The following is a 24334-nucleotide window of genomic DNA, read 5'->3' on the forward strand; positions in this document are numbered from 1 at the left end:
ATTTTTGACAGGTGTTTCATGCGATAACGAAGCGATTTCATTGAAGAATAATGTTTGTAGGTCGCTCAACAGGTCTCATAGACTCATACACGCGTGTGATGCACTCAGCCGGTGCATATGTGGTATCCCGTGGCTGGGAGGAACCTGTGATTCACCGCTTCGAAAGGTTGGTTGCGCGTGCTCTTGTCAGACTGCGAGTTCCTTCCTTCCTTCTATCCTTCCACCCTTCCACCCATCCTTCCTTCCTTCCTTCCTTCCTTCGTGCTCCCAATTTGCCTTTTTTGTGGCTGAGTTGTGGTAGCATGATCCTGTTGATCTTCATTACCTCCAGCATTCATCTCATCTCGGCGGCACCTGCAAGTGCACATCGGTAATCGCGCAGGCTCCAGACAACCCGGCTAGAATGTAATTATGCAGAATATCTAGTACTTACATATCATGAATTTTGGCGAGCGGGTGTAGGTAGGTACATAGGGCTGACCGTTCTTTGTTCCGTTCCGGGATGGATGATCTGATGCGCTGCGCTGCCGAATTATTTGCACTGCCGCGTTCGATGAACCGTCTGTGTGGAGATGTGCGGGGAGTCGGGGACGCGGGGGAATGAGATTGGCTGCTGCAGCTTGCATGCGAGACTAGGGATGTAGAGTAGGCATCTCATGGGTCTTCTGAGGTGTCTAACGTGGCGCCTGCAGGAACGAAGCTTCATCTCTCTTTCTCTCGTTTTTCTGGCTCGGAGTATGGCGTGTAAAAGCATGTGATGGAGGGAGCGAAAGACGGATGTGTTTTCAAACACGAACGCCTCTGCCATGGGAAATCCCGATCCCGGTGGCGTCATAGAAAGATGCCATTAGCTTCGTCTTCATCATCATCGGCACATCTAGCCTGGTGATCCAATCTATTAACCTTAGATGTACGATTTGATTTCCGGGAAGGTGGTCCTTCTCGTCCCTTGATTATAACCCCACCCCCCACTCTAGCCTTCAGACAGACCATTTAACAAGAGCAATCCGCTTCGAACACATCTCCTCTCCATCTCTCAACACACAGCAAACATGCGCTTCAGAAGCTTACTACATTCGCCGGCCACCCTCCTGCTCGCGCTGGTGCTGTCAGCCCAGCTCGTACTCGCCTCCGCGGCCAGCAACGCTAGAACCGATGTCGCGGTGCCAACAGTGGCGGAAGACGACCTCGACGAGTTTCCATTTCCCGGACCACCGATCGCAGACGACGAAGACGAAATCGACTCAGATCCGTGGTGGAGGTCTGTGACGGGCGACGAAAAGCACACGCTCGAGAAGCGCCGGGGCGGCGGAGGGCGCGGCGGCGGTGGCGGCGGCGGCAGAAGCGGCGGAGGAAGGACCGGTGGAGGAGGCAGCAGTGGATCCGGCGGTCGCACCAGCTCGTACGTTCCCCCACGCGCGTGCTCACCCCAGGACAGCCCCGACTGACATCGCCTCCCCACAGCACATCCAATACCGGCGGGCGCACAACCTCCGGTTCGGGCACGCCCAAGACCTTCGGCGGCGCATACGGCGGCGGCGCGGCGGTCCCGTATCGAGCAGGCGGGCGTTCGGGCAGTGGCATAGCGCCGGCGTTCCTCGGCGGCGCAGCCCTGGGCCTGCTCCCCGGGCTTTGGCTCTTCGGCGCATACTCGTACCCGTACTCCCGCCACGTGCCGTTCCACAACAACACCTCGGGGCAGAACGAGACGCTGCCCGTGCTCTGTCTGTGTGAGCAGTACAGCGTGTGCGGGTGCGACGAGAATCATAACGCAACGTATACGCAGGCGCTCTACGATAATGCTACCGTGCTCCCCGCCGGCCTCGATAAGCAGTTTGTCAGCGCCGTGGCGGACGTTAACGGTACCAAGACGCTGGTGGTGAATGGAACCCTGGCGAATGGAACCACGGCGGATGGCGGGACGGATGATGACAGTGGCGCGGTGGTGCAGGGAAGAAATTTGGGGACGGTGGTGGTCGTGGGATTGATCGTTGCTGCCATGGCCTACTTGTGAGAAGCTATCTACATGCTTCTTACTCCAGGTAGAATAGAACGTGGTGTTTTTCCTTTCCCGTTCACGATTACTTTCTTGTATCTTACTTTTAATCACCGCAGCTGCCGCACACGGGGGTTTTTTTTCTTTCTTTTCTTTTATACGGGCTGGGCAACCCAGTTCTGGGGTCTGGAGGGTTAGTGGTTTCACTTTGCCTTACGTAATGTATCACGGACACGACTTCGATTGTTGTTTTTAATGTTGGGGGGGATACGAAGTAACTTGAGTTGTTCGATTTATTTTTTAGAGTTGAAAGCACGATATCCACGAGCAAATGGCAAGATCGGCAGGATATGTGCTTACCCCACCCACTCTGCAGTGGCCACACGCATCCTGCACACGCGAGCGCGCTTCAGCCTTCCATGACACCCTTCCATGCAGCGCACTGGATGACGCAACATCAACGGCGCTGCGCTGAGCGAGACCGGCTTTGACATTTAGTTAGAGTCAGAATTGGATCCGCGCGTCGATGACCCAGAAGTGACGACGTTCCAAGGGGAGGTGGGAGGTGGGAGGTGGGAGGTGGGAGGGGATTCTGGAAGAGAGTTCGATGGAGCTCCCGATCATAGTTACAGTCATGTCGTGTTGGAAAGAAGGCAATCTCACCTATGCATACATACCTACGTATTCTGGACACCATGGAAGCTTCCGCTGTCACCACTATGTAGACAAGTAACCAAGTACCAAACGATTTAGAGTTATCAGCAGGGCATTTCACATCCTATCCTTTGCGAGGGATATGCACAGTTAAACGTCGTCGTCATCGGGCCTCGTTCGGGCTTGAGTTCGAGGCCGACTAGGTATATTACCGTCCCTTCTGCCCATCAGTTCCTCTTTGGGCGCGCTCCTCGATATCGACCAGCCCGCCTATACCCAACGACAGTGTGGGACCCGGCGGAAGCGACGCCTGGGCGCGTCTGTTCCAACCCGGCGCTGCGGACCCGGGAGAGACCGATGGCCAAGAAGTTGTGCATAGACTGGGACTCGTTGAGACCAGCTCGGACGAGGGTGTGGCCGAGGGCGGAGAGGGTTGTTGTCATTCGATTTGAGAGCGCGTTGAGAGCGGGTTCTGTCTGAGCTGGGAGCGGGCATGGAAGATGCACGAGCGGGGAAATTTTGCCGGCCTGGCTAGACCAGATACGCTGGGCCAAACGTTCGAGGGGCTCTTGATCATTTTGTTGACCGGTTGATTGTTTTCTCATTGTCCGTCATTCATCTTTATATCCTCATTTCGCTATTCAACTTGCGGGGCACTTGAGGTTCATCACCTGAAGATCAAAGGTGGCTCTTTTCTTTCATTGTCGTTTTCTCTCTAGTCAAATACAATCGGTCCTCTGTCAGTTATCAAAGTTGCCTGAGTGTCATCTCGTCCCCGGTGCTTCAATAGTAGTCTACTTTTTCTTCCACCGCGCTCGCCGTTGGTCTGATCTCTCCAGCAGTTACAGCCTTTTCCGCTTTCCCAAAACCGTCGTGCCGGAAACGATAAAAGAGAGGGACGACATCTTGCGCTTTCTGGTCTCATCTTCACCCTCACGAAGCCGCGTATGTATGATCCGCCTTCCCTCTGATAACGTTTTGCTGAGACTGGCCATAGAAACAGAGTATAACAGTGGCCATTGACTACTACGTTGACTTCGTCGTGACGAAAGTATCAATTGATCGATAGGACACCTCGACACCTCGAGGCCTCGATTTCAAGCGGATGTCTCGGTTCCACTGCGCCGAGTGACCGCCATCACACAATCATCTACGTACTCCAGCCTGGCCATCTCATGCAGGATTGACTTCATCGCCCCCCTCGGGTGCCTGCTGGAACGGAGCGATACATTTGGAACGGGTCCAATTGCATAGAGTGGGCCAGCAGATCTGCAGCCGGGACTGGACGTTCGGCCACACGTGAAATCGACGTTAAATTGAGTGGTACGCAACACCAAACCTCCACCGAAAAAACTATCGTGAGAACTGGACAGTGGTCTGGTGCGAAAGCATGAGCAGTGGGCACCACGAAGGCTCACTTTATTCTCTGGAGGGAGCCAGTCTCCAGAACGGACGGACCAGAATGGACGGACGGACGAACATATAATGGACCTTGGGTGCAGCTTTTTTCCGCCGTTGCAGGAGTGCGGATTGTAGCCATGTCCCAAATTACCGTCCCCAGATACCCTTTTTCCGCCACTGATGGTGTGCCAAGGGCACCTATGCCGCGCACCATCCCCATCTGCCCTTATCCCTGGCAGTACGAGCCTTCTGTTTTGGCGGGCCCCGAGGAGGAGGATGTGATTGAGGAAGACTGCAAGTTCCATCCAGAGTCGAGCTTCGAGAGGAACGTGGGCTGAGGATAGCTATGATGCATAGGGTCCCGCGAGGCTCCGCACACCGTCCCCATCCACCCTTCACCCTGGCAGTACGAGCCTTCTGTTTTGGCGGGCTCAGAGGAGGAGGATGTGATTGAAGAAAACCGCAAGTTCTATCCAGAGCCGAGCTTCGAGAGGAACGTAGGCTGAGGATAGCTATGATGCACAGGGTCCGGCAAGGCACCCCCTCCCGAGGGGGGGTACGCTGCCTGGACATACGCGGACAGCACCTCTAGCTATCCAAGCACGCCTCCTCCGGAGCCCATGCTATTTGTGCAGGCCCCCCTTTCGGCCCGGGAGGAATATGTGTCCCTCCGGCTGCAGTACGTCAGCCTGATCATTCGGTCTCCCGTCCGGCCGTTCAAGAAGAAGTGGCTCCACGGGCGGGATATCGAGCGCCGCATGGACCTCGTGAAGAAGGTGGAGCGGATGGTGCAGCAGATGGGCTTTGAGAAGTGGTGGCCCATAGACTATCCCAAGTATGGGCCGTACTATAAGGTGCTCGACTGGGCGGACGATTCGAAGATGGTGTGGAAACTGGAGCTCAAACAGTGCCTTGGGTTGGCGGTCTGGCCGGGTGCGGTGCATATGGTTGCCGAGTGCATGGTCGACGCGGGCATTACACCGGCACACTTCGATCTCATGTATCTGACGTGGGAGTTGGAGGAGCAGCGGTGGCGGAGAATGGTGGGCAAGGTGAGGAAGATGGCTAGGGACATCAAGAAGGGGATCGTGCCGAAGAAGGCGGCGGTGATGTATTTTTGACAGTTCTACTTGCTATCCCCTATATGTACATATCTCTAGCAAGGCAGCATACGCAGATCCAGTCCCAGAGGGTACAGAAAATACCAGGCCAAAAGTGATCGTGCTCGGAAGAACTCTACGTAGCCATTTGCGCAAATGGCTGATATTCCTCGAGTATACGGGTTTTTTAATAGTGATGGGTTTGAGTGGTGGTGGGTTGAAAGTTGAAACGTCGAAAGATTATGACATTTTAGACTTTTTCCTGAAACTATGGCTTTTTAGACGTTTCCCGAAAGCCTTATTATTCTCAGACATCTACATATGATCTGATATTTTTACATATGATCTGATATTTTCTTCCGCTGAGTGAAGCATTAGTTTTCGATTGCGTGGAAATGGTCATTTTTGGTGTAGAACGGGCCTACGGACACATACTTTTGACCTACATCATCTTTGTACTTGATATCGTGAATAGTAAATACTCCCGTTCAATCCTCCACTTCTTCCTCGACTTTGACTCCATCGGCCTTGACATCCTCACCGTCCAGCTCCTCGACCTCAAGGCACGCCTGCCACTCTACCAGATTCTGCGTAAACCTCTCCTCCCTCTCCCTAACCGCCTTCTCCACTACCTCCTCCGGTAACCCCCTCGGCGCCGTCTCCCCCCTCTCCTCCCGTCTAATCCTCACCCAATCCCCAAGCTCCTTCATAATCTCCAATTTCCTTGCCGTCGAATACCCCGCCACCAGCCCACTAGTACTAATCGCCACGAAAACCCTCGCGCCTTCCCAGCCCTCACCCTCGTCCTCCCCCAGCCTCCACCCATCCTGCCACCCGAACACAAACTCCTTCCCAAGCCTCGTACCAGTCTTAGCCTTATAGATCCTCTCCCAGATCCCCTTCCCAATAACCGCGACACTCTCCGGTTTCCACCTTCTAATCTTCTCCTCCAGCACGGGCACGGATGCTTCCATCTCCTTCCAGCTCAGCTCGGCCTGGTCCTTCGTCGGCCTTGACACCAGGTTAGTATTCCCGAGGCTGTAGAGCTCCGGCAGCCGCAGGTCCTCGGACGGATGCAGCCTGCGGTCGGGAGTGAGCCCCGCCTCGTGCAGGAACCGCCAGAAATGGTTGCTGGGTGCGGAATATGCGTGGCCGGTCTCGGCGGTGCGGATCCCGGGGTTCGTCCCGATGAAGAGCGTGATCATCCCCGGCGCCGTGGCGTCGGGAATCCCGCTGAGGTGGCGGTACTTGCTCGGTGGGGCGTAGCCCGCGTGCTTGGGCCGCTTCTTCTTCGTCTTCTTCTTCTCATCGTCCCCCGCCGGAGCAACGGGGGACGGCGTGGCTTCTTCGGGATCGGGCTCGGGCTTGGGCTTCAGAGTGCTCGACCGCAGGCGCTTTCGGGGCGACGGTTGCGGCGGAGTAGTACTAGTAGTGGCGAGAGCCGAGGCTGCTCTCCGGATCGGCGACGCAACTGCGCTGGAAATGGCCCGCTTCGCTGGCGACGAGGTCGCAGACCGTGGGCCGAATGCGTACTTATCCAGTGAGCCGCCGAAGGTGCCCACAGGCTTCTCGTCCGAATCGCCATCGGGCTCTTCGTTCTTGATGGAGGGAGTGGGCGTTTTGGTGGTGGGTGTGCGCGGCATCTAGGTTGGTTAGGGTGGGCTATGGTCGAGGTGAGGTCGAGGTGAGGTCGTGGTGAGGTCGAGGTGAGGTCGAGGCAGCTGGGGAGTGTGAGCTAGGTAATTGAGGCTGGTTGGTGTTGAGACAGCTGGGAGTACTCGAATAGAGTGGGAGCTGGAGGGGTTGACAGGTACGGTAGGTAGCCTGCTGCCTGCCGCCTGCCAGGTAGTCGAGCTCTGAGTGGTTATGTAATTTTGGGACGGTATATTGCTTTTTCTTTTCTTTCGAGGGTGCTCTCTTTTTCCAAGCGGCGGAGAGCTTCACTGCAGGAACCGTGGCTGCAGTCGTGATAGCCTATATGTAACGATAGACTTGGAACCTTTGCTCAGCTCTCTTGGAATCCAATTGAATGAGACTGATGAGTTTATATAGAGGTAATCCTAATGATCACTCGTGCCAAGCCTCCGTTTAGTAAACCCAACATCTTTAGCGTCTCTGAGCTTGATTCCCTGGCAGCCCTGATGCTCTTCGTTTCCAAGAGAAGGAACAACCCCGGATTCGCGCATTCGGCGTGATGTTACACGGGTGCGTCACGGCTCACGTGTGGGGGAGAAGCAGGGTGTAAATTTTGACGGGCACGACGACGACGACCTCAAGTACCAGTACAGCAAGAATACAGAAAGAAAAAACAGAGCACGGAAAACACGCATGATATCTAGAGTAATCGCTCGAACGAAACAAACGGCGGAACCTCAAAATGGACACTCCACACCTCCATGCAAAGAAGCCCCGTCCCCGACTCCCCGTTCAAGCATCCTTCGGCACCACCATCTTGGCTTCCTTCACCAGCTGCTCAACACTAGCCGACATGGCGGTTTCTCCGTCGAGCGGACACGGTGGGTACAGAGCTTCTTCTCTCGTAGGCGGGTAGGGGGGGAGCGTGCTCAGACTTGGCCCGTCGAGGGCGGGACGGGAAGTGTGTTTTGAGTTATTCGTAGAGGACGCAGTGGGGGCGGCGGCAGTGGGAGCGGGGGACGCCGAGAAGAAGCTGGCGAGGTAGCTGTAGATGCTGGATATGAAAAAGACCATTTTTTGTTTTTTTTCTTCGTGTTACTGCGACTCTGCGAGGTGGTGGGAGAAGGGGGGAGGGAGGATGAAGATTGTTGTGATTTTTGTTGCTGTTTCCAGGGGGAATGTAAGATGTATCATTCTTGTTTTGGGCTGGGATCACGAGTACGAGCACAAGCACAAGCACCAGTGAGAAGCCGCTTTAAACGCCGCGTCTACACCGCACGTTCCAAGTCATGTGCTTGCATTCTATCGTTTAATAAATCCACATTTATCTTGAACATACCATGATACCTCTCCAACAAAAATCCAGAAGAAGTGATCATACCCAATATTCAGCCCGTAGGTCACAGGCTTACATCCCACCATCTAACTGATCAATTGCATTTGTCTCGAACATATCCAACCCAAAATCCAGACGAATTGATCATACCCAACATTCAACCCACAGGACCCTACTTCCTCCCCGAGCCCTCATGTGCAACCGGATACGGCGGTGCAGGGCACAGATCCTCACGCGTGTACGGTGGAAGTGATCTTATACTCCTCCTGCCATCGCCATCCTCCTGCTCCGCCGTCCTCCGCGCCGTCCCCTCCGGCCTCGCCACAGTCCGGTCGCCTTCATCCTCCGCAACATGAATAATCGTCTCCCCAGTGATCACATCGGTCCTCAGCGGCCCCAAATCCACACCTGGGGGCAATTTCTCCTCTTCACCACGCTTCGACCACCGCCGTCGATACCGCCTTAGATTATCGCGGTTGAATGTAAGCAGCAACACTAGCCACATGACGACCGCCGCCACGACAACAAAAACGATGTAGGGCGTTTTGTCCCTGGGCGCGGGGCTGGCGAGGAGCGAGGGGGTGGGTGTGGAGGTGGCTTGCCGTGAGGGAATGTATCCTGCTGTCGGCCGGAATGATGGCAAGGAGCTGCGTGGCCGTGTTGGTTGGTGGAATGGCAGGAAGCTGCCTGGCTCGGCTGGCCAGTGAGGCACGTAGTCGCTTAGCTGTCGGAATCGCAAGAAGTCGCTTGGATGCGCGGTCTGGGTGGGGCGGGAGTAGGAGGTGTTGAGGCTGGATTTTGCCTGCATGGGCGAGCGGAGGGTTGTGTTTTCTGGCTGCCAGTCGAAGTCGGGATAATCTGACGGTTGCGTAATGATGTTCTCCATGCTGTCGACAAATCGAAGGAAGCCTTTGTGGATAGTATTTGATGGCCCGAATGGGGATTTGAAGAATGAAGGCTGTGTTGGTAGGTGGAAGGGCAGATCCTTAAAGGGCATTGAAGCTCTTATAGTCATACGAATTTGGGTTCGAGTTTAACTTCGGAAAGCCTTTGCTGCGGATAAAGTTTGAGTTCAAGACCGAAGCGGGGTATAGATGGCCGAAGGAACTGGGTCTGGTAACGGAACACATGACAAAACTCCGCACGTGCTGCTGGTGGAATATCGTGAGTTTATATCCTAGATGAGGTCATTTCTCATGGCTGTTGGCTGCTGTCGTGGGAATCCGCAGAGGAGAACAAAGTTTCCGGGCCACTCCCGGAAGACTCACGCTATTGCGGCCGGCATCCAAGGGGAAACACCGCGGGTTTCGAACGGATTATTAGCCGGCCAATCTTGGTAACTGGTGGCTTAACATGATAGCGGGTACTATCAAGTTCGAGCCTCAGGGCCTACATCCAGACTCGTAACGGCAGCTATATAGCGGCTGTCTTGCGAACCCACAAGGTGCATACATATAAGCAGAAGTTACCACCGGTTCGCAAAAGTCAGCTGGGAAGTTGTAGCGGCAGATTACTGCCCGTCGTCCGAAGCGATACTTAGGCAGGCGTTGAGAGGAGTGTACTGAGTTTGGATCCTGAACTCTGAGGGATGGCGATGGCAGTCAAGAGGCTGCCACTGGATCTCACACGCAGAGCAGGATTAGGTATGCGCTTGACTGCCAGCTCGAGGGCATCTGACTACTTGCCGTTGAATCCATAGGCAGGCAGCAAAGACAGTATTGAGCTCGAAGTATGATCGAAGTTACAGTTCACCTAAGGACTCACAAGCATGAATACTCAGCCATCAGTGACCGGATGGTTTATATATGAGTCAATGAATCTCGAGTTCCAAACGGCCGATGATGGTGCAGCTACCCATAACCGGTTCCAATGACTCTGAAGCACATGAACTGCGATAACAATCGCGGCGCATATGTAGTGAACACAATGGTTTTGGCAGCAAATATAGTAGGGTTGGGTTTTCTTACTGGGTAGTAGAGCACAATCTAGCCCTGAGCCCTAATCTTCGGTCAGTACACGCGTCGTGAAGAAAAAGAAAAAGCCGTCTCCATTACTGCAGATAACATTAAAATAAAATAAAAACCTGCGATTGGCTTACTAAACTTTCTGCTCGCGGTACAAGGGTTCTCATACATTTTATCTGGGTCGCGCGTGTGAACTGGAACGCGACGGATGGAACAGAGCAGAGGAGATGCAGCATTTTCGAGGGGGCGTTTGAGGTTTCTATTCTTTTAAAGGGAGATCCGCGAGACAGAGAACATTGCCTGCTGTTGCACAGTAGAATAAGATAGAGAGTACGATAGGGAATATTGGAAGCACAAGTAGAGAGAACAGATATATACTTCCTAGATACATACATTGCCTTGCCTGATTCCTTCGATCGTCCACATCTGCTATCTTCGCTCTCAGCCTCATCACCATTTTTCTTGTGGGCTGCTCAGACAGCACAACGCAACCACCCAAACCCATCCCATCAACCAACCCCCATTACCACAACCCCCCAGCAACAACACCAAAACAACCCGCGACTACCAAAGTTCGCTCTTCCTTGTTGTTGGCTATCCCCCGACCCCGACCCCGACTCCTTCTCATTCTCATTCTCATCCCCATCGTCACCCACACCAACACATCCCTCACGGTCGCGACAACGACAACTGCTACTGCTAAACCCACCCTTCCCTTCCCTTCCTTCGCTCTTTACTTTCCCTTCCCCTCGCGCCCCTACGTCACGTCAACCCTCCTCCAGTACCGACAACCAATCACCGCCACCTCCTCCTCCGCCGATTACTACCGCTACTTCCCATCACCACGCTCGTTTGCTCGACACGTGCCGAGTATAAAGGCATCCGTGTGATCGGCTAACGCGCGCGCGCGCTGTCAAAGGAGACTCCACAACCGGGGCGATACCATCGCGAGGACAAACGACCCAGCCTTGCTATCGATGTCGAAGCGCTCAGCCGAGATACAGATTACCAAAGAACAGATGCAGAACGGATCCTATAACTTCTCTGCAGGAGGAGGTGGCGGCCCGGATGATTCCATGGATCCGTCGAAGGCTGCTGCTCCCGATGTCATGTCCGGTAGAAAGTAAGTAGGAAAAAAAGAAAGAAAACACAAGCTGTCCCTTCCGACATAGCCTTTTCCCTTCTTTTTGCTTTACCCCTCTTCTTTATGCCGCGGGTCTTTGACACATCCGGCACACCATTCCTCATAACTTCTAAAAAATCGCAGAAAAGCTGACCATGCAACCTGTGCGTAGGATAGCACCGCTGAAACGTCGAGCTGGAGCGGGACGGGGCGCCGGCGCGCGTAGTACTGGAGGTGGTGCGAGTTTGCCTAATGTCTTCGCCGGTGCGGTCGGTCAGGGTTTCTCCTTTGGAAATGGCGCTGCCGCATCGCCGTCACCAGCTCCAACGTTCGGTGGTGGCTTCGGTGGTGCTCCCGCACCTGCGCCTTCGACTTCGTTTGGAAACGGCACCAGCAGTGGGTTTTCGTTCGGACAGGAGCAGCCAAAGCCGTTCGCTAGCTTGGCTCCCGCTGCTCCCGCTGCTCCTTCTGCTCCGACAAACGGGACATCTGGAGGCCTCTTTGGAGGTGGCTCTTTCGGTGCTTCGAGTGCCGCACCGGCGACCAATGGGATGTTCGGAAATGCGAATGGTACCACCAACCCCACTACCGCTTCATCGACACCTAGCTTTGGTGGGTTCGGAGCGACAGCAAACAACGACAAGCCAGCATCATCCATAGGATTCACCTTTGGTGGCGCAAACTCAAGCGCTGCGCCAGCTGCACCGGCCAGCAATTTCTTTGGAAACACCACGGGCGCGACACCGTCGTTCACGTTTGGTGGGGCGCCTGCAGCCAAAGAAGCACCCAAGCCCGCGTCTACAGGGTTTGTATTTAATCAGCCGGCGGCGGCGTCGACTGAACCTGCTGCCCCCAAAACTACGACACCTTCCTTCAACTTCAACAACTCATCGTTCGGAGGTGCACCCACAAATTCTAACCCGTTCGGTGGTGCTGCACCTACGACATCTACATCGTTTGGTGCTGCGCCCACGACGTCTACGTCTTTCGGTGCCGCGCCTACGACTTCCACTTCATTCGGGTCAGCTGCAACGGAAACCAAGCCATCTGGGTTCGTTTTTGGAGCGAAAGCACCCGAGCCATCTTCAACATCTTTGTTCGGCAAACCACCTGCTGCTGCGCCTGCTCAGGCGACAGGTGGATTCACCTTCCAACAGCCGGTAAAGGAAACGCCAGCAGCCAACACGTCGCTTTTCCAAAACAACAAGCCTGCAGAGCCCAGCAAGCCGCGCTTCGGATATGTGGGGAATGATGATACGAAGCCCATGCTCAGTGCAAAAGATGAGGCGGTTAAGCCGACACCACTGTTCGGATTTGTTGACAATGTAGCGAAGAAGGATGAGCCACCGAAGATAATGTTTGGCGCACCGGCCACTGAGAAGAAGGAAGCCCCCATGTTCGGGTCGGCACCACCAGCAACAGAAAAGAAGGAGGAGCCGAAGTCATTCTTTGGAGCCGCAGCGCCAGCGCCAGCGACTGGAGGGTTTACTTTCAAGCCGGCCGAGAAGCCTGGGATGTTTGGCTCCAAGCCAGCAGATGCACCGGCTTCATCGTTCGGCGCATTCGGCTCCAAGCCAGCAGATGCGCCGGCTCCGTCGTTCGGTGCGTTCGGCTCCAAGCCAGCAGATGCACTGGCTCCGTCGTTCGGCGCGTTCGGTGCTACCACCAAGCCCGCCTCCCCGCCGTCCACTGTCCTTGTTCCCGCTGCTCCGTCCGTGTTCTCGGTTCCCGCCGCATCTTCCTCGAATGCACTTTCTACTGCCCGGATGCGCTCGCCGCCTCTGCCAGCGGAATCCCAAAAGTGGTCGGCCAACCAATTGACGGATTACTACAACATGTTTGCTCTACAATCGCTGAATCATTTCTTCAAGGAAGAATTGTCCAAGCAGGAAATATTTGCTGATCTTACGCCTCTTTGTGACGCTTATACGGCCGAAGTAAAGAATATCAAGGAACTGATTTCAACCAACCAGAGGTACAAGTTTAGTGAGTCGCCGCTCGGCAACGGTGTGCCTGGCAAGCGAGCCTGTGAAGACAACGATGCCGGGGGAGGAAAGCGAAGAGCCCTCGGTGAAGGTAATTAGGACTCTCTACTCATTTTACACCCTTCGTGTTTTGTTGCACCTGTGCTTGTCCGCGCGCGGGTTTGGTTGGAACGTGTGAAGGAGGTGGGTATTCTAGCTGGTAGGGTTTCTCTGCGATGGACGATCCGAAGGGCTCGGTATCCTGCTGCTGTTACACTACCGCTATTATATCCCCTCCGACACTGAAGCTTTTGACGGTCGACGACGGTCGGTGATAATCCTCATGATTCAACGTTACCAAATGTTCCCACCCGCGCGCGTGCATTCGCATCACATCACCTGTCCCATTCATCCGTCCCCCACGATTTGCGATTCGGTCACGACATGAACCTTTTCAGTATCTAATGATGCTTTCTCCTTATGCATAGAACCCAAAGTTACTTTTGCTCCATCGAAATCGACTACATCGCAAACTCTGTCATCTGTACTTGGTGGAGGATCTGCGAACGAGCCGTCGAAGTCCACAGAGAAGGTGTCGCCTGGTAAAACTCCTCCACTGGCTGCGTTAATACTAGTCTGTTGCTAACGGGCATCTACATCGAAGCGAGCATTTTTGACAGTCATTCTTCCGCCCCGGCCACTTCGGCGTGGGTCAATCCATTCAAAAAGGCAGATACCTCCAACCTTCCAGACGACCCGGAGCCAGACTACGGTGATGCTGAGGAGGAGCCTAAACGCACTGGAGGCCTATTTGACCGTGCTTCTCCAACCAAGCAAGACAACCCTTTCAACCCCAGCACCAATCTGTTCTCTCCCGCAGGGGACAACACATGGTCTCCTGAGAAGGGGGTCAAGTTCTTTGCTCCTGCGCCTTCCGGTGGTCTCTTCGGTAACAGCAATGGCATTAGCAACAAGGGTGGTCTCTTTGGTGGAACCAACGGAACCTCCTCCTCTTCCGGATTCAGCTTTGGCGCTAAGCCCGTGAGCACTACTCCCGTAACTTCGGCTTCCGCGTCTGAGTCCGAGACTGGTGGTGCCGCCGACGACGGTGAGCCATCCGATGCTCATCCCACCAAGTCGGAGAAAGACCTTTCTCTTCAAGGCCCTGGAGAGGAAGATGAGGATCCGGTGTTCCAGCTGCCTCGGGCTATCATCTATGACTTGAACAGCAATCCAATCAAGACTGTGGGTGCCGGTGCACTGCGAGTGTTGAAGAACCGCGCCACTGGGAAGTCGCGTATCCTCGTCCGTTCGGACCTCGGCAAGGTTTTCCTCAACGTGGCGCTGAAGAAGGACATCAAGTACCAGCTACACCTGGGAAAATGTTTGAGGGTGCCTGAGTTCCGAGAGAATGGAAGCATCCAGCTGTTCGGTGCGAAGGTCAAGGCGGAGGACCTTCAGAAGCTGCTGCAGACCGTGGAAGAAGTAAAGGCCTAGATGACATGAGTGGGATGAGTGGGATGAGCTGGATGAGCGGGATGAGCGGGGACAGCGTTTGATTGTGCATGAATGGGAATTGGAATGGGGCGATTGATTCGGGGCGACTATAAAAGGGTTTTGTGTATTATACTTTCTTCTTCACGCTCATCTTCCTTCCCCGCGGGAGTTGAGTGATTTCCATTTCGTACTTTGTGTTTCGTTTTTCTTCCCTCTTCCCCCGTCTTTCCGCGTCACCTTTTTTTTACTTCTTGTTTTCTCTTCCGTCCAACTTCGTTTCACATATTTTTGTGACTTTGTGCATGTTTTTCCCCCTTGCATTTACTGTCCCCTCCCTCTCCCTCCGCGTAGTAATTTTCCCTTTTCTTTCCTTATTTGTTTCTTTTTTTTTGCATGGAGGATGGATGGATGATGAACCGGCGGGGACGGGGATGGGGACGGGGGGAAGCAAAGATGCATCGTATCGTATCGTGTACTGGGGAGGACGAGACGGGACGAGACGGGGACGGGACGTGACGGGACGGGATGTTAACGTTTTTTTTCTTTCCTTCTCTTTTTTTCAATTTTCAGATGTGACGAGAGTGAGATGAGAAATGCTTACTTACTTTGTTCTGAAATGGGTTTTCCGAATATCTGGTTACGATGCTGAATGGGCGGGGGACGGTGGACGGTGGACGGTGGACGGTGGAACAGTAGATTTTTGGGGGGGGGAACATGTGAGATGGATGGATGGTAGGGAGGCGGTGATGGGCGGTGATGGTAGGGAGGCGGTGATAGGGGAGTTTGAGTGCGCGAACAGGCCTTAGTTTTAGTTTTATAGGACAGGACAGGACAGGACGGTACTGGAATTCGAATATTTTAAGATATATGAGGCATCCTCTTGCCCGCCCAAGAAGTACATATCTACAGTGGCAAAAAGTGGGGTGCGATTGATGCCGAAGGTCTCCAGTAGTTTGTACTACCGCTCGAATTTAAATCCAGCAGTCTTGGAGAATACAGATTTACTCTAGTATTTTTTTTTTCTAAATTCGAAATTCTACAGTATTGAAAACTTATACGCAGTGTTGTAACGATACGCTTGCCAAAAAGCCGGAAGAACTACCGCAGTTCTTCTGAATGCATAATATTACGCACTGTTCAAAATACCAGAGACCTACCAGACACCTACCGTATTCGCACAATAATGTAGTGCGGATAAAACGTTGCGCTGATCAAGTAGTTCCTATGTAGACTGTAATAAAACTACGACAAGAGTCCTACCAAAGAAATACCGTGGTGAGCTGAATGCACGGGTCACTGAATACCGTATGCACACGGTGGGAATCTTGTAGTTTCACGAATGCGTACCGATACTATGGGTAAGACGTGCTGTACGCATGCAAACATTTATGAAATGTGTGGAGTGTAGGAAGTGCTGTAGGCCTACGGGATAAATACTGTACATGCGTAGAGGAAACTATGGATTGAGCTGGCTATCTATTACAGTAGATTTGTCGAGTCCCTACGGAATCGAGAAGTATCAAGCAGTGCCAACACTGCGCAATATTTTACGCTGCTGTAGTTCAAAGTACATACCGAATTCCTCCAGTAGCCCTTTGGGAGTGCTTTAGCATCTCCCATAGTGTTGTAGTAAAGATCTGTGCAGGAATTGAAGAGAATATCAGATGAGTTGATAGAGAAGCTCCTGCTACTGACGACTGGTTGGGCAGAATCAGGTTCGAGTTTATAAACATCATCAAATAAATCACTTGTGCAAACCAAAAGAGAGTCCAACGATCATATTGAACCAATTATCTACAGCATCAAGTTCCTCCCCTCCTTCCTCCCACAACCTCCCTTTATACATCTATACACCTTTTCCCTCATCCACTCTAACTATGTACTAACTACCCCACAACCTCATCATCCAGAGAGAGCGAACCGCTTACTTGCGGTAAGTCTTGTTGACAGTGGTAGGCGAGGCAGCAGCCGGGGCCGGGGCAGCAGGGGCAGCGTGGGCGCCTCCAGCAGGGGCAGCTCCGGTAGGCGCGGCACCAGCGACGGTGGAAGTGCAGTCCTCCTCAGCCTCCTCGACGGGGGAAGCCTCGTAGGCGGGCTTCTCCTCGACGGGGGAAGCGGCGGCGGGGGTTCCGTAAGAACCGGCGGGCTTGGGTGCGGGCTTGGCGGGCTCCTCAACCTCGGTCTCCTCCTCGACGGGCTTCTCCTCGACGGGAGAGGCGGCGGGGGCTCCGTAGGAACCGGCGGGCTTGGGGGAGGGCTTGGTGGGCTCCTCAACCTCGGTCTCCTCGGTCTCCTCCTCGACGGGCTTCTCCGCAACGGGGGCGGCGGGGGAGCCGTAAGAGCCGGTGGGCTTCACGGGCTTGGGGCCAGCGGCGGAAGGAGTGGCATATCCGTGGCCGGTGGGCTTGGCGGGGTGTCCGTGGGCGGGACCGGCAACCTCCTCCTCCTCATCGTCGGAACCCTCATCGTCAGAGTCCTCAGCGTCGGAGTGCTCAGCACCGGTGTGGTCGTGCTCGGTCTCCTCCTCGGTCTCGTGCTCGGGGACCTTGGCGGGGGCACCGTAGGAGCCGGTGGGCTTCACGGGCTTGGGGCCAGCGGCGGAAGGAGTGGCATATCCGTGGCCGGTGGGCTTGGCGGGGGTGCCGGGGGCAGGGCCGCCGTGGGCGGGCTTGCCGGTCTCCTCCTCGTGGTCGTGCTCCTCCTCATCGCCAGAGTGCTCGTGCTCCTCGGTCTCCTCGACGGGCTTTCCGGTGGCAGGGGTTCCGTAAGAGCCGGTGGGCTTGGGGACGGGCTTTCCGGCACCAGGGGCCGAAGGAGAGCCATGTCCGTGGCCAGGGGCAACGGGGGCACCGGTGGCCTCACCGCACGAAGCGGCCTCGGTCATGGTCTTGGTCTCGGTCTTGGTGACGTAGACGGTCTTAGCGGCGGGGGCAGTGGCCTGACCACAAGCAGCGGACTCGGTCACGGTCTGGGCGGGCTTGGTGACGTAGACGGTCTGGGCGGGCTTGGTGACGGTCTGGGCGGGCTTGGTCACGTAGACGGTCTCCTTGGGGCCGGCAGCGGGGGCACCGTTGCTGGGGAACTTGGAAGGGTTGCCGGCACCGTGGGCGGGACCAGCAGCGGGGTAACCCTTGTTGCCGGTGGGCTTCTCCTCCTCGGCATCCTCGTAGTCGGAACCCTCATCGTCAGAGGTGGGGTAACCCTTGTGGGGGGCACCGGTGGCCTCGGGGGCGTCCTCGTAGACGTCCTCGTAGACGGTGGTGTAGGCATCCTCGTGAACGATGGAGGTCTTGGGCTTAGCGACACCGGTGGGCTTGGGGCCCGGGGCGTTTCCTCCGTGAGGACCCTTTCCGTGGCCCTTGGGGTAGGCGGGGGCGCTAGGGGCACCGGTGGGAGCGTAGTCACCCTTGTGGTGAGTGATGGTCTGGTAGTTGGTAGCGGTGGTGATGATCTCGCTGTTGGTGTACGAGACGGTCTCGGTACCAGTGACGTACGGCTCGCAAGGAACCTTGGTGGTCAAGGTGGCAACGTAGGTGGAGCTCATGACCTTGGTGTAGTCGGCATCCTCGCAGTCGGCACCCTCGCAGTAAGGAGCACCGGTTCCGACAGGGTACGCGGGCTTTCCGGCACCGGGAGCGGTGTAGTCGGGAGCGACGGGGGAGGCCTCAGGCTTTCCGTAAGCGGGAGCGGCGGCGGGGCTGGTGTAGGCCGGGGCAGGGGCAGCGACAGAGCTGGTGACAGCAGGGGCACTGGATAGAATGTCAGAATATGCTCTAAAGGAACCAGATGGAAGAGCGGAAACTCACCCGTAGCCGTAATTGGGCAGGGCCGAGGCGAGACCGGCAAGGGCCACGGTCAAGGCAATCATGGAGACTCTGGCAGGCATTATGAAGTATGTATTATTTGGTGGTTATTGAGAAAGGATTGTTATGTTGATTAACTGAAGCGAGTGACTGAAAGAATGACAAGAGAGCGAGTGAATTAAAGACCGTGAGATGCTGTAGTGAGAGTGAAGAAGATGGAGAATGCAAACAAGAGGCAACGCCGACCCCGATATATATACGATCCAGCTCGCCAGCTCGTCCCCATAGATTGGGTAGCTAACCTCCCAGCTCGGCAGCCACTCCCCCTGGTCACCTCAGCGAGCGTCTCCTTTCCCCCCAGAGTCCTCACACCTTACCTCCCCACTAACTGGATCAGCGGCCATACGGTGCTGTGCTGGGAAAGGGTTCATGGCGCTCGAGTCGCCTCGTCTAGGCTGTAAGCGGATGCACGATGGCCAGGTACTCTCTCCCCAGACCCACCAGCCATACGGTTTGGGCATAACGTTCTGTGGCCGAGAAGGAGCTCTCTTCCTAGTAGTCGCTCAGGGTCTGAGAGTGGCAATGAGTGGCGGGCCCGTGTGATGCAGTCGAGCTCCAGCAAGGAGCGCCTATTTTCGCAGCGGCCAATGCAGCCCATGCACTGGAACCTTCCAAATTGCGTTTGCTGCTGCAAGAAATTGGGACATCGAGATGGCTCCCTACAGCTTCAGCTTCCATATCAGCATTCCCCAGCTCCTCACAACTTTTGAGCAGGTGATAGCTCTCACCGAATAGGTACATACATTGAGCTCCTCGCAAGCTCTACGGGTACTACTGCCACTATAGTACCTATACCTTGGTAGTAGTATAGGTAGTAGCATATGAGAGCACCACCTTGTGGGGCCCTGACCCAACCGGATGTCGAAGGACACTCGGAGCTAGAAATATCCACCAGCGCTTGGGAAGGAGTTCTAGCGTTCACTCGCCATTCGCCATTCGCTGAATGGAGGTAAAGCCCTACCCTAGACCCGTGCGCCTCCCTGGTTTAAAGATGGCCGGCCCAATTTCGGCTCTGCCTGTAGGCTCGTGGAATAGAGTAGGTAAGCGGTAACTCGCGGACCGCTTCTGTGTATTCCACTCCACTCGTTAGTGAGTGCTAGTCAGCAGAGTAGAGGAGAGTAGGTTCATTTACCCCGTACTTGTCCATGATTGGGATAAGTACGGATTCGCGAATCCCGAAAGGATATGCCCTTGCCAACGACATGCCTTGGTACGTTGGATATGCGATGCGATGCGATGCGATGCGAAGGAATAAAGGGGGGGTGGGTGGGAGTGCGTGCGCGCGAGACCCGGCGAAATGTAGCGCAAATTGTTGAGTGTGTAGAAGCGCATCGCATCTCCGGCCACGGCCACTGCCTCCCTAAGGGAGCGATCCGGATGGAGCATCAACTCGATTAGGTGGGAGCTCCCTCTCTCCTGTTGAGGGAATGCCCAGAGCCCAGCAAGTGATGGCCACGATTCGAACCCCTTACGCTATGCTGTGTTGGCGAGTGCAAGGCGAAGTTCAAACCCTCGAGCTCTCTCTCTTGTCCCTGTGCCGAGCACTTGGAAGGGAGCTCGAGGCGCACTCGTCGATCGCCATTTCGGACGATGCCCGCCACCACCTCCACCACCTTCACCACCACCATCACCACCACCCACCGCCTGCCCGCCGGATGCAAGGCGGCCCAGCCGTTGTGGAAAAAAATAAAGAGAGGGCTTCCAGGCTGACGGGACGCACGCAACGTACAACATCGAGCAGCCGTTATGTCTCACGGGATGATTACCCGCAAAAATAAAACATGCAAAAGCCAACATATTGTCGAGCTGTGGCGTGCGGCTGAGCTGAGATGTGAAGATTCAAGAAGTCGGGATGAAGCTCGTACCTTCTCTGTATGTAGGAGTGGCTGGGGGCGGGACTCGCGGGAGGGTTTGTGCGTGGTGCAGATGCATGGACACGGGGAGGATGGATTGACCAACCACTCTAGAAATTGCCGACCCCCACCGGGGACCGCTGTCCCTTTCTTGCAGTGCATTCGCTTGGCGGGATTAACCATCAACCCCATGCAGTTGAATGGGAAACTTGGCCGCGAGAATCTGCATGGCTCATGCATACGAATTCGAATCCGAATTCGACTTCCAAGAGAAAGTTAATTCATTGTCGCATGGCATTACTAAGAGGCACTTAGAATAGCGAGTCGGCGGCCAGGTGCGGGTTAGGCTGCGGAATAGGAGCTTCAGAAAGCCATCAAATGCTGGACACACGGGGTGATGGAGTACGAATGAGCACACCAGCACCCGGAATAGATCCGTAAGTCTCTCGGGGCCGGAACATGCCGCTCACGCCGATATTGAAGAGCAGCCGTGCGTTTCCGGCTTACCAACATCAACATTCCGTCCGCATCCACGAGGCTACGGCATCGGCGTTTGATCCGACGCCGATGATGGAAGGGAGTACCTAGTCTAGGTACTCTACGCCAAGAGGTACATTTCTCTTGGAAATAGCACACGGTCCCAGAACCCAAGACGAAAGTTGAAACGGCTTGGGCATCAGAATTCCTGTTTGTGAGGACCATGTGGAAATGAACCCAGGATGAGATGTACAGTATCAAAAATACTGTAGACCGAGCTGAGATGAGATGCACAGTATGTAAACCGAGTTGATCCGCACCGTGTTGCGGTGTTTGTGAAGACTGTTTATACATAGATCGAGTTGACCCGCACCGTGTTGCGGTTTTTGTGAAGACTGTTTGTGGATCGCGGCGAGTCATTATCAGAGGAATCTTCAATCGCCCCAGATTCTTGCAGCGAGCTTGTTATCATAGTAGATCGTAGCATCAGCGCGAGGCTTGACTCCGCAGTGGCCGTCTCCTGCGGTTCCAATATACAGGCCGCAAAGGCTGATCAATTTTGATCACTCGGTTTGCACATTTTAACGGAGAATCTTCGATGTGAGGGTTTACGGACAAGCAAAGTTGCAATAATTGCAGATAGTACTCTATATCATTGTCTTCTCTCAGTCGTACCATCGCGGTGCATCCCTCGTAGCTCGTGTCCCTTCCTTGTAGTAATGGCTGTGTTTTGCGCTGTATCCTTTACTCTAGAGTAATAGCCGTTCAAACTCCTGCAACACCACAACGTATACGTAATTCTACAGGACCTCAGTCCAAACTCATGAAGGTTCTGTCTACGTACATAATAGGCAGGTATGATATGACAACTTATCGGATGGCAGACAGCTACAGAATGTTCATTTCACATGATATCACTCGGAAATCCAAATTTCTTGTCGGGTGATAGTCCCTTTTTCCCAGTATCCTACAAAATCTCTAATCTCGCCGTTCCGAGTGCGACGGAGGCTGCACCATCGGATGTGGCGGGGTATTATACCCACGACTCATAGGTATCGAAGTCTGGTAATTGATCGAGCCGCTGGGTCATTGTGTATCACCAAGGTATCATACCTACAAAAAATGGACCTACACACACAAACTCACATACTGCGGCGAGGAGCCCCGAATCGGACCTGGCTCGCGGGATCATCGGTTTGTTCCCGTACGATATCGGAGCCGATACCGAGTGTCATGTCGTGTCGTCGTTCATCCGTACATACCATATAGAGCCATGTAATAAAGTCACAAACCTTATGGAAGCCTTATAAGAGGGCGATTTTGACACAATCCTCATGAGAATATTGTTAGCCATATTTGTGTAATTTTTCTGTAGGGTTTCTCGTAAATAAGGCTTATTTAGTCAGGGTTTTCAAATTCCGGGTCATATTGTTGAATAAGGCTTGCTCAATCCCGAGTGCTGTGGAAATCAGTCGCGACTCATAAGCTGTCTGCAACCCTTAACTACTAGCTACCACAACTTATGAGCCCGTATGAGCTCCATAAGGATGCCATAAAGAATTTTCACTAATAGGGGTGAGTAGGGCTTATACGCTCATAAGGATTCTTGAAATCCCAAGCAGCACATAATGACTTTTTCTACAACAAGCCTTATCTCATGCAACACTTATCACTTGTTGATGCTTTCCACTTGTCGATGCTCTTGTATAAGGCTCATCGAACGCTTGTATCATACTTGCAAATAAATCAAGCGTGAGGCGCTCAAGTATTTTCTATATCGGGCTGACATATCCCATATATAATGCTTCACAAAACCCGTCATTTTAACAGTCATTACGTACGCCAGTGCTATGCATGTTAAAAATAACTATATAGGCATGAGGAAAGTCTTACAGCTTACCAAGTGACAAGGTCGATTTATTTATTGGATGATGGTTTTCGTTACATATGCGTTATGTAGGAGTTACGAGAATTTTAGGGGGGGGGGGGGGGGGGTTGTGTTGTTTAATCATTGATTGCATGCGACCTATTTAGATCATGGCAATGAGAATTTTAGGGTTATGAGAACATAGGCCTTTTTTTTGATCTGGCCCTTATAAAAGCCTTATAAATTGGGCGTGCTTATGACTAGCCTATAGAAGGCTCATAACTAATAAAGTCCCCTCGGCTTATATACGGCTGTCATAAGGCTTATAACTTTATTACATGCCCTATGGTAAGTACTCGTACAACATTCGTCGCTACGGCATCAGGCCACCGCGTCAAGTTCTAACGAAACAATAAACACCATTAGAGTACGCGTCAACATGAGGGTATACAGTACTTCAGAGATTCCTATCCCGCCCCCTCATGGTGTCGTAAGTTACCAACGTTTTTCCCAAAGAAGAGGCGGTGCAAACGGACGAGTGATATCTCATGTACCTACTCATTAGAGGATCTCGCTCTCACTCTCACTCCATCACCTCCTCTACAAGACTACAACACCACTCGTCCGTCGTCCGTGCCTCACGCTTCAACCATTCACCGTGGTTCTCACATCTCACACGAACTTGCTGCGGAAGACGCTCGAGAAAGCCAAGACCAAGTACCCAGGTAGTTCCCGGATGCGTACCACGATGTTCCGCAACCACGGTATGGTACATAGAAGAAGTGAAGGCCTGGTGAAGTCGGAGAGGTTACAAGTTAAAACTGTGGATAAACATCGTTCTGTGCTCTCTGCTACCGCATTGCTCTCGCCGCTGCCACGACCCGTGTGCTCTCCGTATGTACCTTGGCCAGTCTGAAGAGTGCAGCCCGGCCGAAATAGCTAGCTACTTACTTAGCTGAGCTGAGCTGGTTTTGTACGTGGTTCGGATCTGCTATGTATGTAGGTGACTTTAAAGTTTTACTTAGTACTGGACACATATAGAGTACATTAGGTACCTACGTGAAGTCGCTGTTCTCGATTTTCCTGACCACAGTTCTTTCTTCGTTGACAAATATAGTTAAGGCGTGTTTAAAACACAAAATCTACTATTCCACCACCATGGCTACAGTACAGTACACTGTCTTGCTTCCCCCAGTTCGCAACCATTATGCACACACCGTGTGCTTACTCTATCATGTTGTATCACTCGCATTACATCCACAACGTCTCACTCACATCCCACCCCACGCACCCACGTACTCTCTCACCGCAAATCCCGCGGTCCGCGACCCGGCGCCCTGCATGAGCATGAGCGGAACCCACCACACACCGCACACCACACAGCACACAGCACACAGCACAAACATCAAAGTTCCACAGTTCCACAGTTCCCCAGTTCCAGTTCCACAGATCGCCAAGGCTGCACCTTTGCACCTCTGCCCTCTGCATTTCTGCGTCGCACAAAAGCAGGCGCATGATGCTGCCAGATCAGGAGCAACCCTCGAGCAGCAGCAACCGCAGCAGCAATCCTCGAGTAGCAGTAGGTAGACTCTCGAGCCCCCGAG

General features: G+C 53.8%; 6 protein-coding genes across 6 annotated transcripts; 2 read left to right on the plus strand and 4 right to left on the minus strand.

The window, feature by feature from the left end:
• Positions 1-1052: 1052 nt before the first annotated feature.
• Positions 1053-2014, plus strand: BZA05DRAFT_440705 (uncharacterized protein; the record flags this gene model as incomplete). The annotated part of the gene is made up of 2 exons (XM_051486622.1): positions 1053-1402; positions 1465-2014. The coding sequence occupies 2 exons, from the start codon at positions 1053-1055 to the stop codon at positions 2012-2014; spliced, it is 900 nt and encodes a 299-aa protein (XP_051344702.1).
• A 2174-nt stretch (positions 2015-4188) lies between these two features.
• BZA05DRAFT_414831 (uncharacterized protein) lies at positions 4189-5172 on the plus strand (the record flags this gene model as incomplete). Its single annotated transcript, XM_051485277.1, has 3 exons — positions 4189-4380; positions 4459-4548; positions 4588-5172. The coding sequence occupies 3 exons, from the start codon at positions 4189-4191 to the stop codon at positions 5170-5172; spliced, it is 867 nt and encodes a 288-aa protein (XP_051344703.1).
• A 179-nt stretch (positions 5173-5351) lies between these two features.
• Positions 5352-7172, minus strand: BZA05DRAFT_383345 (G/U mismatch-specific uracil DNA glycosylase). Its single transcript, XM_051482208.1, has one exon. It carries the CDS (start codon positions 6792-6794, stop codon positions 5640-5642), a length of 1155 nt encoding a protein of 384 aa, XP_051344704.1. The 5' UTR covers positions 6795-7172; the 3' UTR covers positions 5352-5639.
• Positions 7173-7322: 150 nt separating this feature from the next.
• On the minus strand, positions 7323-8073 carry BZA05DRAFT_383346 (uncharacterized protein). The gene has a single exon (XM_051482209.1). The coding sequence runs from the start codon at positions 7858-7860 to the stop codon at positions 7579-7581; it is 282 nt and encodes a 93-aa protein (XP_051344705.1). The 5' UTR covers positions 7861-8073; the 3' UTR covers positions 7323-7578.
• Positions 8060-9114, minus strand: BZA05DRAFT_383347 (uncharacterized protein). Its single transcript, XM_051482210.1, has one exon. It carries the CDS (start codon positions 9006-9008, stop codon positions 8295-8297), a length of 714 nt encoding a protein of 237 aa, XP_051344706.1. The 5' UTR covers positions 9009-9114; the 3' UTR covers positions 8060-8294.
• Positions 9115-16432: 7318 nt separating this feature from the next.
• Positions 16433-18755, minus strand: BZA05DRAFT_21561 (uncharacterized protein). The gene is made up of 2 exons (XM_051479649.1): positions 18477-18755; positions 16433-18419 (listed from the first exon to the last, which is right to left on the minus strand). Exons 1-2 carry the CDS (start codon positions 18554-18556, stop codon positions 16595-16597), a joined length of 1905 nt encoding a protein of 634 aa, XP_051344707.1. The 5' UTR covers positions 18557-18755; the 3' UTR covers positions 16433-16594.
• Positions 18756-24334: the final 5579 nt, after the last annotated feature.

Source organism: Tricharina praecox (assembly GCF_024521635.1).
Source record: "Tricharina praecox strain CBS 144465 chromosome Unknown BZA05scaffold_1, whole genome shotgun sequence".
Lineage (NCBI taxonomy): Eukaryota > Fungi > Ascomycota > Pezizomycetes > Pezizales > Pyronemataceae > Tricharina > Tricharina praecox.